This window comes from Schistocerca americana, chromosome 1 (genome assembly GCF_021461395.2).
Source record: "Schistocerca americana isolate TAMUIC-IGC-003095 chromosome 1, iqSchAmer2.1, whole genome shotgun sequence".
NCBI classification, from domain to species: domain Eukaryota; kingdom Metazoa; phylum Arthropoda; class Insecta; order Orthoptera; family Acrididae; genus Schistocerca; species Schistocerca americana.
Genome location: NC_060119.1, coordinates 1,073,236,011 through 1,073,250,122, shown reverse-complemented (window position 1 = coordinate 1,073,250,122; position 14,112 = coordinate 1,073,236,011). Strand labels below are relative to the sequence as shown.

Below are 14,112 nucleotides of genomic sequence, written 5' to 3'. Positions count from 1 at the left end.
TCCGTTGGATCTTCTCTCTCTCTTCTATCAACTCTATCTGGTACTTTCTGTCAGCAAAGGGCGTCACATGAAGAACTTTATCATTAATAATCACTGAGCTGACTCCAGCTAAACATTGCAAAAACCTACTGAAACACCTTGTAAGGATATTGCTGGGTAGGTTGTGCTGTGCAATAACTGTTAAGGAAAAAATTTGATATGCTGCATCGTTTCCGAGTTAGCCAATCAGGCCGTTGCGCATGCAAATTCAAGTGGCCCATCAGAGATGGTGTAGCCAAACATGTTCATCAATTGGTTTCCTAAAACCAAATGACAGCGGTACAAAAATTGTACATGGGATGGTAGTAAGTGTCGAACACGAGCCAAAGGCTGAGAAGTCTCATGCGCTGTCATCTATGCCATGAGAATATCTATCCAGTGGCCCACTTGAATGTGTGTGTGCAACAACCTGACAGACTAACTTCAATGCTAATTAACTTTGAAATGGTGTAACGAACCCAATTTTTTAAACAATTATTTCTCAGCACAGCATACCCTGAACACCCTTAGAAGCTTTCCAGTCTGTTTCTGACCACCCTGTGTATGTTAAAATAGTTACTAGTTTCTCTACCAACAATTTCAGCTGCACTCCCTGTTCAACCCTAACCACACACTCGTGCCTTGCAACATATTTCGAATAAGCAGCATAGTTAGTGAACACATCACACAAGACATCTTAGGTCAAAACAGATGGGTCCTTGACCCCACCACTTGAGTTCCTACCCTATGGACAACCTAGCTACGAGACACCACATCTTATTATAGTTTTGTCACAAGCCTAACGTATCTTATAAAGAGTAGAGCCACATCATATACCAGCTGTACTGCGGTTATTGAGCTGCATTCAATGTGAACATGACAATCAGCTGTATGTGACTAGTTTCCTTTTGTAATTTTCTTTTACTGTTTCCACACTGGAGGGTTTTTCTTCCCTTTTGGTTACAGCTTTCTAACATTAAAAGCTATACAGCCTATCCATTCATTATAAAATAAAAGTGTAAAGGTAGTTTAATTCCATACAGCTACTTATATAAATACCCCTTGGCTTCAAAAACCATTCAATCAGATACTCTTGTACTCTACACTTATTTTCCATTTATCACAACTTTCCCAAAGATAAAGTAGCATAAGTAGTAGGAGAATAACATTACCTCCTACTCATCTGGATACATGAGCTGTCTGCTTTCTTGTTGCTGGCACAAAGCCCCTAGGTTACACACAGCAATAAAGAGAAAGGAGGAAGGTAATTAAGTCACATAGGCATGAAGAAAAGAAATCCTCGCTATTTTCTTCAAGTTTGACATAGTAAAAAATTGTTGCTTTGAGATCAAAATACTCTTAATATGTTTAATACAAAACAGCATAGAAATACACAATGTTACAATGATAACACACATCTCAAAGTTACTCTTCATCCCTTGCAACTTGACACAAACGTGCTAACATTCCACTAAGTTGGAGCAGAGAAGCCACCCCCTCCACTATCCTCACATGAATAGTACCAATTTCCTGGAAATAAGAATGAAACCGATATTATTTATATTAATTTATCTAAGTTTAACAGTGAAACATGAAACATTCAACAGAAAAAAAAGTATTATTCACTTTCAAATTAAAACCAAATCTGTAAAAATTTGCAAAATGCTACATACCTTTATAAATTTAATTCTTAAGCTTTCTGGCATTGGTATGTTCTTGCATACACGGAATGTGTTCGATACAATATCTTCTGCTGCATATCCAAGCTTCCACAAGTGCGCTATTATCTGTTACAATGAAATAAAATTTTGATGTTTAAGACTGAAGATGAGGGACGCGGTGTCATGCTCTACATAAGAAAACAATCACCAAGGTAACTTACATGCTGCTTCAAGCACAAGAACAGGACATACTATCAACATAACGTCTATAACTGTATTACAGACTTCTAGCTAAATCAACGGACGGATGTCAGAGGAGAGTCATAAAATTCTTGCTATTAATGTACTGAATATGCTGGAAAAGTATTGCATTTCTTAATGAAGGAAAAAGAATGGTTCCCTTACATCAGCCTATTATCATGCTAATCTTAGGAAGCCATAATTGTATGAAAGGATGTTGCACAGTACAGTTTATTGTTCAGTGATTGAGATCATTACTGTTGTCTGTTCAGTGACATGAAGCATTAATGAGGATGGTTGGTTGGTTGGTTTGGGGGATTAAAGGGACCAGACTGCCATGGTCATCGGTCCCTTTTTCCAAAGACAAAGGACACCCACAGAGAATAAAAACAAGGAACAGAAGAGATCACAGACGACACAGAACAAGAGATACTGAGACAAAGACAAGACAAAACAAACTAAAACCACACAGAGTGTGACGGTGGTTGGCCGACCATAGACATAAAAAGGAAAGGCCAACCACTGAGAAACACATTAAAAAAGCAGTGTAAAACCATAAGCCAAAGGCCAGAATCAACACAAAGCATTAAAAGAAAACAGAAACACTCAGAGTAAATGATAAAATCCCCCTGCCCGAATAAAACGTAAAACTGAGTCAGCCATAGTGGAGTCGTCTGTGAAAAGGGCAGGGAGCGTAGCAGGCAGCGCAAATGTCTGCCTGACCACAGCTAAAAGGGGGCAGGCCAGCAAAATGTGGGCCACTGTCAAAGCTGCCCCACAGCGACATAGAGGAGGGTCCTCCCGGCGCAGTAGATAACTGTGTGTCAGCCGGGAGTGGCCAATGCGGAGCCGGCAAAGAACTACTGAGTCCCTGCGAGTGGCTCGCAGGGATGACCGCCACACAGCCGTCGTCTCCTTGACAGCACGGAGTTTATTGCGCATTGTCAGTTCCCGCCATTCAGCGTCCCATAGCGCCAAGATTTTGCGGCGGAAGACTGCCCGCAAATCAGTCTCTGGGAGGCCAACGTCCAGAGATGGCTTGCTGGTGGCCTCTTTCGCCAGGCGGTCAACATGTTCGTTACCCGGGATACCGACATGACCGGGGGTCCACACAAAGACCACAGAGCGGCCGCAACAGGCGAGAGTATGCAGAGACTCGTGGATAGCCATCACCAGACGAGAACGAGGGAAACACTGGTCGAGAGCTCGTAAACCGCTCAGGGAATCGCTACAGATAACGAAGGACTCACCTGAACAGGAGCGGATATACTCTAGGGCACGAAGGATGGCGACCAGTTCAGCAGTGTAAACGCTGCAGCCATCCGGCAAGGAACGTTGTTCGGAATGGTCCCCTAGAGTGAGCGCATATCCGACACGACCAGCAACCATCGAACCGTCAGTGTAAACAACACCAGAGCCCTGATACGTGGCCAGGATGGAATAAAAGCGGCGGCGGAAGGCCTCAGGAGGGACTGAGTCCTTAGGGCCCTGTGCCAAGTCGAGCCGAAGGCTAGGGCGACGAACACACCATGGGGGTGTATGCAAAGTAGCCCGGAAAGGAGGTGGAACAGTGAAACCCTGGAGCCCAGAGAGAAGCTCTTTGACGCGGACCGCTATTGTACAACCAGACCGCGGCCGACGTTCTGGCATACGGACGACCGACCGCGGGAACAGGAGGCGATAGTTTGGATGCCCGGGCGAGCTTAGTACATGGGCAGCATAAGCGGCCAGCAAACGTTGGCGTCGGAACCGCAGTGGAGGTACACCTGCCTCCACTAGTACGCTGTCCACAGGGCTGGTGCGGAAAGCACCAGTGGCAACGCGTATCCCGCTGTGGAGAATCGGGTCCAGCACCCGTAACGCAGATGGGGATGCTGAGCCATAAGCCAGGCTCCCATAATCCAGACGGGACTGGATTAACGCCTGGTAGAGCCGCAACAGTGTAGAGCGGTCGGCGCCCCAGCGGGTGTTGCTCAAGCATCTCAGAGCGTTTAGATGCCGCCAACACGTCTGTTTAAGCTGCCGGATATGAGGCAGCCAAGTCAACCGGGCATCGAAAACCACCCCCAAAAACCTGTGGGTCTCCACCACAGCAAGGAGTTCGTCGGCAAGATAAAGCCGCGGCTCAGGATGGACTGTTCGGCGCCGGCAGAAATGCATAACGCAGGTCTTGGCTGCCGAAAACTGAAACCCATGCGCTACAGCCCAAGACTGCGCCTTACGGATAGCGCCCTGTAGCTGACGTTCAACAGCTGCAATGCCAGTAGAGCTGTAATAAAGGCAGAAGTCGTCAGCATACAGGGAAGCGGAGACAGAATGTCCCACGGCCGCAGCAAGCCCGTTAATGGCTATTAAAAACAGACAGACACTTAAAACAGAGCCCTGTGGCACACCGTTCTCCTGGGCGTGGGAGGAACTATACGAGGCCGCGACTTGCACGCGGAAGGTACGACACGACAGAAAATTGCGGATAAAAATCGGCAGAGGACCCCGAAGACCCCATCCATGAAGCGTAGAAAGAATGTGATGACGCCATGTCGTATCGTACGCCTTCCGCATGTCGAAAAAGACAGCGACCAGGTGCTGACGGCGGGAAAAGGCAGTACGGATGGCCGACTCCAGGCTCACCAGATTGTCGGCGGCGGAGCGGCCTTTACGGAACCCACCCTGAGATGGAGCCAGAAGACCCCGAGACTCCAGTACCCAATTCAAGCGCCGGCTCACCATCCGTTCAAGCAACTTGCAAAGAACGTTGGTGAGGCTAATGGGACGGTAGCTGTCCACCTCCAGAGGGTTCTTTCCAGGCTTCAAAACGGGGATGACAATGCCTTCCCGCCACTGCGACGGAAACTCCCCCTCGACCCAAAGACGGTTGTAAAGATCGAGAAGGCGCCGCTGGCAGTCCACTGAAAGGTGTTTCAGCATCTGACAGTGGATGCCATCTGGCCCAGGAGCGGTATCAGGGCAAGCAGCGAGGGCACTGCGAAATTCCCACTCACTAAATGGAGCATTGTAAGATTCTGGGTGGTTGGTGCGAAACGAAAGGCTCCGACGTTCCATCCGCTCTTTAATGGAGCGGAAGGCCTGGGGGTAATTCGCAGAAGCGGAACTCATACCAAAATGCTCTGCTAAGCGATTGGCAATGACGTCGGAGTCAGTACAAACTGCTCCATTCAGTGAGAGCGCAGGGACGCTGGCAGGTGGCCGATAGCCGTAGACGCGTCGAATCTTGGCCCAGACCTGCGAGGGAGTGACATGGAGGCCAATGGTGGACACATACCGCTCCCAGCACTCCTTCTTGCCTTGGCGGATAAGGAGGCGGGCCCGCGCACGCAGCCGTTTGAAGGCGATAAGGTGGTCGAGGGAGGGGTGTCGCTTGTGACGCTGGAGCGCCCACCGGCGATCTTTAATCGCTTCAGCGATCTCAGGCGACCACCAAGGCACAGCCTTCCGCCGAGGGGACCCACAGGAATGGGGAATGGCAGATTCGGCGGCAGTAACGATGCCGGTGGTGACCGATTGAACCACCGCATCAATGTCATCGGTAGAGAGAGGCTCAAAAGCGGCAGTGGAGGAGAACAAGTCCCAGTCAGCCTTATTCATAGCCCATCTGCTAGGGCGCCCAGAAGAGTGGCGCTGTGGTAGTGACAAAAAGATCGGAAAATGGTCACTACCACACAGGTCGTCATGCACACTCCATTGGACAGACGGTAAGAGGCTATGGCTACAGATTGAAAGGTCAATGGCGGAGTAGGTGCCATGCGCCACACTGAAGTGTGTGAAGGCACCATCATTTAACAGCGAGAGATCGAGCTGCGACAATAAATGCTCAATGATGGCGCCTCGACCTGTTGCCACTGACCCACCCCACAGAGGGTTATGAGCGTTGAAGTCGCCCAATAGCAAGAAAGGTGGCGGCAATTGGGCGACCAGTGCAGCCAGGACATGCTGCGAGACATCACCATCCGGTGGAATGTAAAGACTGCAGACGGTAACAGCCTGTGGCGTCCACACGCGTACAGCGACAGCCTCTAAAGGCGTCTGGAGAGGGACAGATTCGCTGTGCAGAGTGTGAAGGACATAAATGCAGACGCCACCAGACACCCTTTCATAAGCTGCTCGGTTCTTGTAATAACCCCGATAGCCACGGAGGGCGGGGGTTCGCATCGCCGGAAACCAAGTTTCCTGGAGAGCAATGCAGAAGAAAGGGCGAAGGCTGAGAAGTTGGCGGAGCTCAGCTAAATGGTGGAAGAAACCGCTGCAGTTCCACTGGAGGATGGTATTGTCCATGGCTGAGAAAGGCGTGACAGGACGGGGAAGGCAGATTACGCCGCTGGGTCACCCGCTGCCTCCGATTGAGCACCCGTGCTAGTGTTATCCATGGCGTCTGAGGGACCGGCGAGTTCTAGGTCCTCAGCGGACGCCAGGATCTCCACCTCGTCCTCAGACGCAGAGCTGTAAGGTGGCGGTGGGGTGGCTGCCACCGCGAGTTCCTTGGGCTTAGAGCTCTTCTTCTTTGATTTCTCACGCTGCTCCTTGGGTTTAACTGGCTGGGAGGGCTTCACCGATTCAGTCTCCGGGACTGAGGAGGATCGTGAAGCCCGTCGACCAGCTGATTGCGGGCACTTACGCCACTGGCGGTCGTCAGCCTTCCCACTGGTGGAAACCTGGGAAGGGAGGGACCCGAGGGACCCCTTGCGAGCGTGAGAAGCCGAAGAAGTTGGACACTTCTCCGGCTTAGAAGCAGGGACGGACGTCGCTGATGGGGGGGATGGTGTTGCCCCTGAGGTAGGTGGCGCAGGAGCAACCCGGTGGGTAGAGCCCCCCACTGGCAAGGGGGCAGGAGGAGTCTTACTGGTTATCGAGCTGGCTGGAAGTCGTGAAACTGATGGGGCGGGCACAGGTGTCGTAGCGGCGGCGTAGGATGACGTCATTCGCACGGGATGTAATCGGTCGTATTTCCGCTTGGCTTCAGTATAAGTCAGTCGGTCCAGGGTCTTATATTCCATGATTTTGCGTTCTTTCTGGAAGATTCTGCAGTCTGGCGAGCAAGGTGAATGGTGCTCCCCGCAGTTGACACAGATGGGAGGCGGGGCACATGGAGTATCGGGATGAGACGGGCGTCCGCAATCTCGACATGTGAGGCTGGAAGTGCAGCGGGAAGACATATGGCCAAACTTCCAGCACTTGAAGCACCGCATCGGGGGAGGAATATAGGGCCTGACGTCACATCGGTAGACCATCACCTTGACCTTTTCCGGTAACGTATCACCCTCGAAGGCCAAGATGAAGGCACCGGTAGCTATCTGACTTTCCTTCGGACCCCGATGAACGCGCCGGACGAAATGGACACCTCTGCGCTCTAAGTTGGCGCGCAGCTCGTCATCAGACTGCAAAAGAAGGTCCTTATGGTAAATAACTCCCTGGACCATATTTAAACTCTTATGCGGTGTGATCGTAACAGCAACATCCCCCAACTTATCACAAGCAAGTAACCGTCGTGACTGGGCAGAGGATGCCGTTTGGATCAGGACCGATCCAGAGCGCATTTTTGACAAGCCCTCCACCTCCCCAAACTTGTCCTCTAAATGCTCGACGAAGAACTGAGGCTTTGTTGAGAGAAAAGACTCCCCATCAGCTCTCGTACAAACTAAGAATCGGGGCGAATAAGTGCTACTGCCATCCTGAGATTTACGTTCCTCCCACGGCGTGGCCAGAGAGGGGAACGTTTTCGGATTGTACTTTTCAGCATTAAATTGAGCCCGAGAACGCTTAGAGACTGCTGGCGGCTGGCCGCCAGCGACAGATGATGTACCACGCTTCATTGCGGGTCATCCGCCCTGATGCCACCTACTCCGACCAAGGGCCCTCCCCACGGGCGCCACCCAGCCACAGCAAAGGCCACCTGGCAGGATGGCCATTGCCGGGAGTCCCGAGGCCCCAGGGAGATGGGCATCTACTCCTTGGCATACGTGGGGAGTGAACGGCGCAGGCATCAGTAGAGCGATCCCTGTGTTGTCAGGGGGCTACAACCAAGAGGGTACATGGCGACCCCACCACAACGGACTGGCTACCGTGCTGGATCTTAGGTGCAAAAATGGCCAAGGTCATCGTCACAGTTAAAAGAAACACTGCAGAGTGCAGCGTGGTAATCGCCCATGAGATCGAAAACGAGCGGGACACCATCGCAACGACGAGAAAGACGGCAATAGGTCTAATTGCACGAAGGATACAGTGCACCATGTAAGGTGCCCTTCCCCAATTGGCTCGCTCTTCGGAATAATTTGGATAGATGGAGGTCAAACCCGAGAGGGGACCATCACATAAGGCCGAAACGTTTGAGACTCCTTTTAGTCGCCTCTTACGACAGGCAGGAATACCGCGGGCCTATTCTAACCCCCGAACCCGCAGGGGTACATTAATGAGGATGGCAAACTTCACAAGCAACAGCCCTAAAACACACTTATCCCCAAGCTATTATTTTAAACTCTTGCTACCCATTTCTGAGTGAAGCTGCTCTTCCACAACAGTGTGGACAGTGGAAGAAAAACTCATCAACTGATGGTTGAAAATGAGTTAAGCTTACAACATGTATCTTGCTCCATCTAACATCGGATCACAGAAAAGTAATTTGCCTAGGAGCGTCAACATAAAAAGGTGTCTGACAGCCTACAGCACTGTTGCCAGCTTTAAACTGTGAAGAGCAAATGGCTGCAGGTGAAAACACAGCTGGCTATAGAGCTGTGACAACAATATGGCATTGCCATAGAGATGTTTACAAAATTGTGGAACGTGATTGGTAGATGTATGTGTGAAAAGTTACTGCACCCAGACCACTGCAATTGTTAGGGATTTTCTTATACAGACTCAAGTACAGCATTGAAGCTAATGTAATTAGTGAGGTCAGTAGCAGAAATGAATCCAAAATGAGATGCAAAAATGTTCTTGAACAGCAGGAATTTTGTGCAAACGCAGGAAGGAACCTAATTCTGCCTTTGGGGAATTGATTCCTGTGAAGAAACTATCTGCTGAAAGCAATAATAAAAGAAATGAAGGTAATTTCTGAGATTGGTTGCCTATGGAACGCCCTGGTCCCGAACAATATATATCAAACGTGTGACTCGATGTCAACCACACAACTCTGGTGGCACAAGTTATGGGAAGTGTTTAGTGCATTGCCAGGGGAACATAATTTATCATTTTCAGTTGTGAACAGCAATGAGTGAAAGCATTGCAATTTCGAGTGCCGATAGTCACATATGGAGCAATCTAATTCAATGGTTATGTAGTCTAGAAAGTTGTTTGGAACTTTGTTGGCACTTAGAATAGCTCCCAAATGAGTATAGCAGGAACTGTGTAGAATGTTGTGGACTTAACACTGTGAAACTATGCAAGGGAGGTGCGGATGTAATTTTTCTTTGCAACTGTATTGTGTGCAGTGTCAGAAGAGAACGTCTGTAAGAAAGAACACATGATTTGACAGTTCCACATTATCCTTTGAGATGAGCATCATTGTAGTTTCTTGTTGGATGAAGACGGTAGTAAAGTAACTAAAGTTACTACTTTCATTTGTAATTAATTGTAACTTTGTAAAGTTCGTCTTTTGTCATAGCCCTAGTGAATGCTGTAAACAGTATCCATAACTCGCACCACCAGAGTTGTGTTCAACATCGAGACGCAAGTTCAATAAATGTCATTACTCACCCAAGTGTTAGATAGACAATCATTCTTGGAAATTACCGAAATTAATATTAATGCAGCTATCACAACACTTGACAGATTGCAGATGCTTATTTTGCTAAAACACGTTTCTTTCCATGTGACAAAGGTAATAGGAAGTTACAAAAAAGAATATAAGAAATAATTAATCTGCACAACGGGCTGAACTAAAGACTCACCAAAATTAAGACTAAGAGCTTCAAAGAATTTCCCTATATAAATAAAATGCTGGTGAAATAAAATCTCTTAGTATAAAAGAAAAAAAATAATTAAAAAAAAGGTATATAAAATGTTTTCTGCTTGGGTGGACGTGCCTACATGTAAAGTGCGCTAACCACAAATAACACCAGGTCTTTGTCGGTACAAGCTGGACAGATTGTCATTTGACCACTAGTATCTGCGTGTACGTAATAGGACGGAATTATAGTACACAAAAAGTCCCTCGAACAATATTAATGTAAACTTCATTGACAACAGCCATAGGAGACCGTGAAGAATACACTGCTTGTTCGATGATTCCGAGCTTGAATTTAAAAATAATTTAAACATGCAGGCAACTAAAAATCAGAATTATCTCTTAACTGCGCAAGAACTTGCTAACAGCACGGAAGACACAAAAAAATAAAAAGCACAATCAAAGAACGACAAAACCAAAACACTTATATACAAAACACAGTGCCCCTGATGGCTGGTGCGAAATGTTTGACAATGCGATTGTTTCGAAACACACATGGACGACACGTGCAATACAACACTATGTAGCTACATGATGTCACCACATCAGCCCCCATGATGGAAGTAGAGCATTATTGCAAATAGCATGCTGAAAGTTGATGCGGTGACCAGTTCTTGAAGTACGTGTAGATAGGTACACTGCCATTGTAATCTGCAATGGCGGCAGTTATGAGGCAGCTGCTGGGTGAGGCCATAGTCTTGGAAGCTCTGGCACTGTCACTTCTTCAAAGACATAAGCCGGTTTAGTCTGTCTACAGAAACAGCGGTTGCCTTTCCATTAATTGAAATTCAATTGTCCGGTCTCCCCTTGCAACTACATGGTAGGGTCCTGAGTATGGCGGCTGCGATGATGGATGATGCCTTCCGTGCATACCACGATGTGTGAACAGGTTTTCAAGTCTTGATGCATGAAGGTGGTAGCTGTACCGTGTCTATGAGGATGGTGTGGGCATATTTGGGCCACATGCTCTTGCAGCTGGCATAGAAACTCCGATTGATCATCCCTTGGTTGTGACACAGCATTTGTTTCCACTAATTCTCCTGGAAGCCTCAACATCTCACCATACACCAGTTCCACTGAAGCACCGTCTAGATCTGATTCGAACGTGTTTCTGAGGCCGAGCATTATCATGGGAAGCGCCTAGGTCCACTCAAGAGTCAAGACACATTAGTGTGGCCTTAAGTGAGCGATGCCATCTCTCGATCATCCCATTACTGGCTGTGTGGAAGCTCATATTTTGTGGTGATTTGTGCCGCAAAACTTCACAAGTTGTCTGAAAAGGTCGGATTCAAACTGTTGTCCTTTATATGTGATGATGTGTAACGGACAGCCAAAGTGCAACACCCAATGAACATGAAAGCGAAAGCCAGAATTTCTGCTGTAACATTGTCCACTGGTGCAGCTTCAGCCAGCAGGTGTAATGATCCATCATTGTAAGAATGTAACATTCGCTGTCAGATGATGGCAATGGACCAACAATGTCTATGTGGACATGACTGAAATGGACTGTCATTGTCAGAAAGTTCGCTATCGTGCTTGCATGTGGTGGTGTAACTTGCTGTGTTGGCATTTGAGAACTCCTCCCCCAATCACGGCAGTCTTTCTGTATACCTGGTCAACATGTAATGGCACCGAGCGAGGTGGCGCAGTGGTTAGCACACTGAACTCGCATTCGGGAGGACGACGGTTCAATCCCGCCTCCGGCCATCCTGATTTAGGTTTTCCGTGATTTCCCTAAATCGCTTCAGGCAAATGCCGGGATTGTTCCTTTGAAAGGGCATGGCCGATTTCCTTCCCCAATCTTCCCTCACCAGAGCTTGCGCTCCGTCTCTAATGGCCTCGTTGTCGATGGGACGTTAAACACTAATCTCCTCCTCCAACATGTAACGATTCATCACTAGGTGGGTTGTCGATCTAATACTGGGGTGGCACAAGTCATGTAGCAGATTTCACAATACAGCTCGACATTGCTCCCTGGAATTTGGATAAGTTGCACATCAAACGCCAATGTTTCTGCTGATAAAAGTACTTGTAGATCTTTATCTACTTTGTAGTTCTTTGGCATAATTGTTCAGGTGAAATGCATAAGTTAGCGGTTTGTGATTGGTGTAGATAATAAAGTCTCTAGCTTCCAGCTGAGATCTGAAGTATCTGACATACTCAAACGGCCAAAAGTTCTCTGTTGCAGGCACTCCATAGCTTTTGTGTGGGCAGTAGTTAGCATGAGGAAAATGTATGTGGTTGCCATATTGCTGCAACATTGTGCAGATTGCCATCTAGCTACCATCAACCACTAGAGCCAAAGGTGCAATAGGCTCAGGGTGTGCCAAAGGGTGGTGCCTGCAATGCTCTTTTTGGCCGCTTCAAATGCCACACATGCTATTAGTCCATGTTATAGGCAAGTTACCTTGTTCTATGGGCCGGTGAGTGCTGCAATTAATGGTTCCTGTAATTCTGCAGATTGTGGCAAGTGAGAGAGATAAAAACTTAACATACCGAGGAATCAAATGGTTCAAATGGCTCTGAGCACTATGGGACTTAACATCTGAGGTCATCAGTCCCCTAGAACTTAGAACTACTTAAACCTAACTAACCTAAGGACATCACACACATCCATGCCTGAGGCAGGATTCGAACCTGCGACCGTAGGGACGCGCGGTTCCAGACTGAAGCGCCTAGAACCCCTCGGCCACACAGGCTGGCACCGAGGAATCAATGCAATTCCTTGGCCACACTTGGGTGTGAAATCCTTAAGATGGCTTCCACCTTCACTGGCAGTGGTAGCGATCCTGCTGTTTTCGAAACCTAGAAAATCCACTTGCCGGTAGCCAAACATACATTTGGCAGTGTTCAGGACTTTGCCGTAGTGTTCCAATCGCTTAAACACTTCCATTAAATGATGTTGCTGTTGCTCTGCTGATGACAAACTGAAATACTGTCCAGTAAGTGAAAGCAACAGTTAGGCTCTGTAGGACTGAGTCAGTGAAGTGTTGCCATGTTTCAGCAGCATTCCTGAATCCAAAAGTCATGCATTTGCTCTCAAACATGCCAAAAGGAATGACGATCGCTGTCTTGGGACCTTCTCTGTTCAGCTATAGGGATCTGTGTGTACGGTTTTGCACAGTCCAGGATGCTAAAAATAGCTGCACCACTCAACGCACAGTTCAGAGTCAGGTAACAATGGCACAGGGTATTTGTCCTGTACTGTTCTGGTATTCAAAGCTCTGTAGTCACTACAAGTCTGCCATGCACCATCCTTTTTTGGGACCAAATGTTGCGGTGAGGACCAGGGGCTGTTTGTTGGAAGGCCGCATTACACCTTCATGAATCATAACGTCAAACTCTGCTTTTACAATTTTAAGATGATATGAAGCTAAACATCACGGTTTGCAAGACATGAGAGGACCGTCGGTAGTCTCTATGTAGCAGACAGTGTTGTGCCTTACCTCCTTAGGTGCTCCGAAAGACCGTATCAGAGAGATCGTATCAGAGCCGGAAATCCATTCACCAGCTCTATGTTCTCACCATCCACCACCTGTGTTAGTTTAGCAGTATGTACGATTGCATTCCACCAAAATCAGAACACTGTTAAACCCGTGGTGTTGTCAACTAGGCAGGAGTACTTCATGTCTGGCAGTAGATTATAATGGGCAAGGAAGTCGGACTTGATGACACGTTCGGCAACATCTGCAATGGTAAAATCCCACGTGAAGGCTTCTTGTAGGCCCAGGTCTAGTTCGAAGCACAGACTGCCGTACATTGTTATGACTGAGTTATTAGCAGCAGTCAGACAGAATAAAGTGGGTGGTTGGTTCCTGTGCAATATGGTCCATGGGTAAATGGACAAATTGGACCCAGTGTCTATTTAGTATTTCCAGCCGGACCACCGATCACTAACAAGCAGCCACAGAGGCACTGATCGGCAATCTGAGCAGGCATCTACTTCCGACCGCTGCTGCCATTTGGGTAAGTGCAGTAGGTTGTGCATCTGCGCACTTGCTCCCTGAATTTCGATGATACCAGCAGATGCCTAGCTGCTCAGGTTCAGTTGCAGATGAGGTTGTTTTTGACTTGCTGCGCGAGTGTTGGCGATATCGACTCTGGGTCAGTTTGAGAAGTTTGCCGATCTGCTGCGTCAATAGATCTACTTTGCCTGCCAAGCCCTCATAATTTGCATGCGAAACACTTGAAGTCACGCTACCGCATTGTTCAGTGATTGTACTGGCAGGAAATGGCGTC

The 14,112-nt window shown here is 48.0% G+C and overlaps 1 protein-coding gene across 1 annotated transcript in view; it reads right to left on the bottom strand.

The window, feature by feature from the left end:
* Positions 1-1,372: 1,372 nt before the first annotated feature.
* The window catches only part of LOC124617369 (replication factor C subunit 2), a 68,143-nt gene continuing 55,403 nt past the window's right edge, over positions 1,373-14,112 (bottom strand). The window contains exons 7-8 of the mRNA XM_047145259.1: positions 1,692-1,805; positions 1,373-1,548 (exon numbers count right to left, since the gene is read on the bottom strand). Coding sequence (XP_047001215.1) covers positions 1,444-1,548; positions 1,692-1,805 — 219 coding nt within the window. The 3' untranslated portion in view covers positions 1,373-1,443. The remainder of the gene's footprint in view (positions 1,549-1,691; positions 1,806-14,112) is intronic.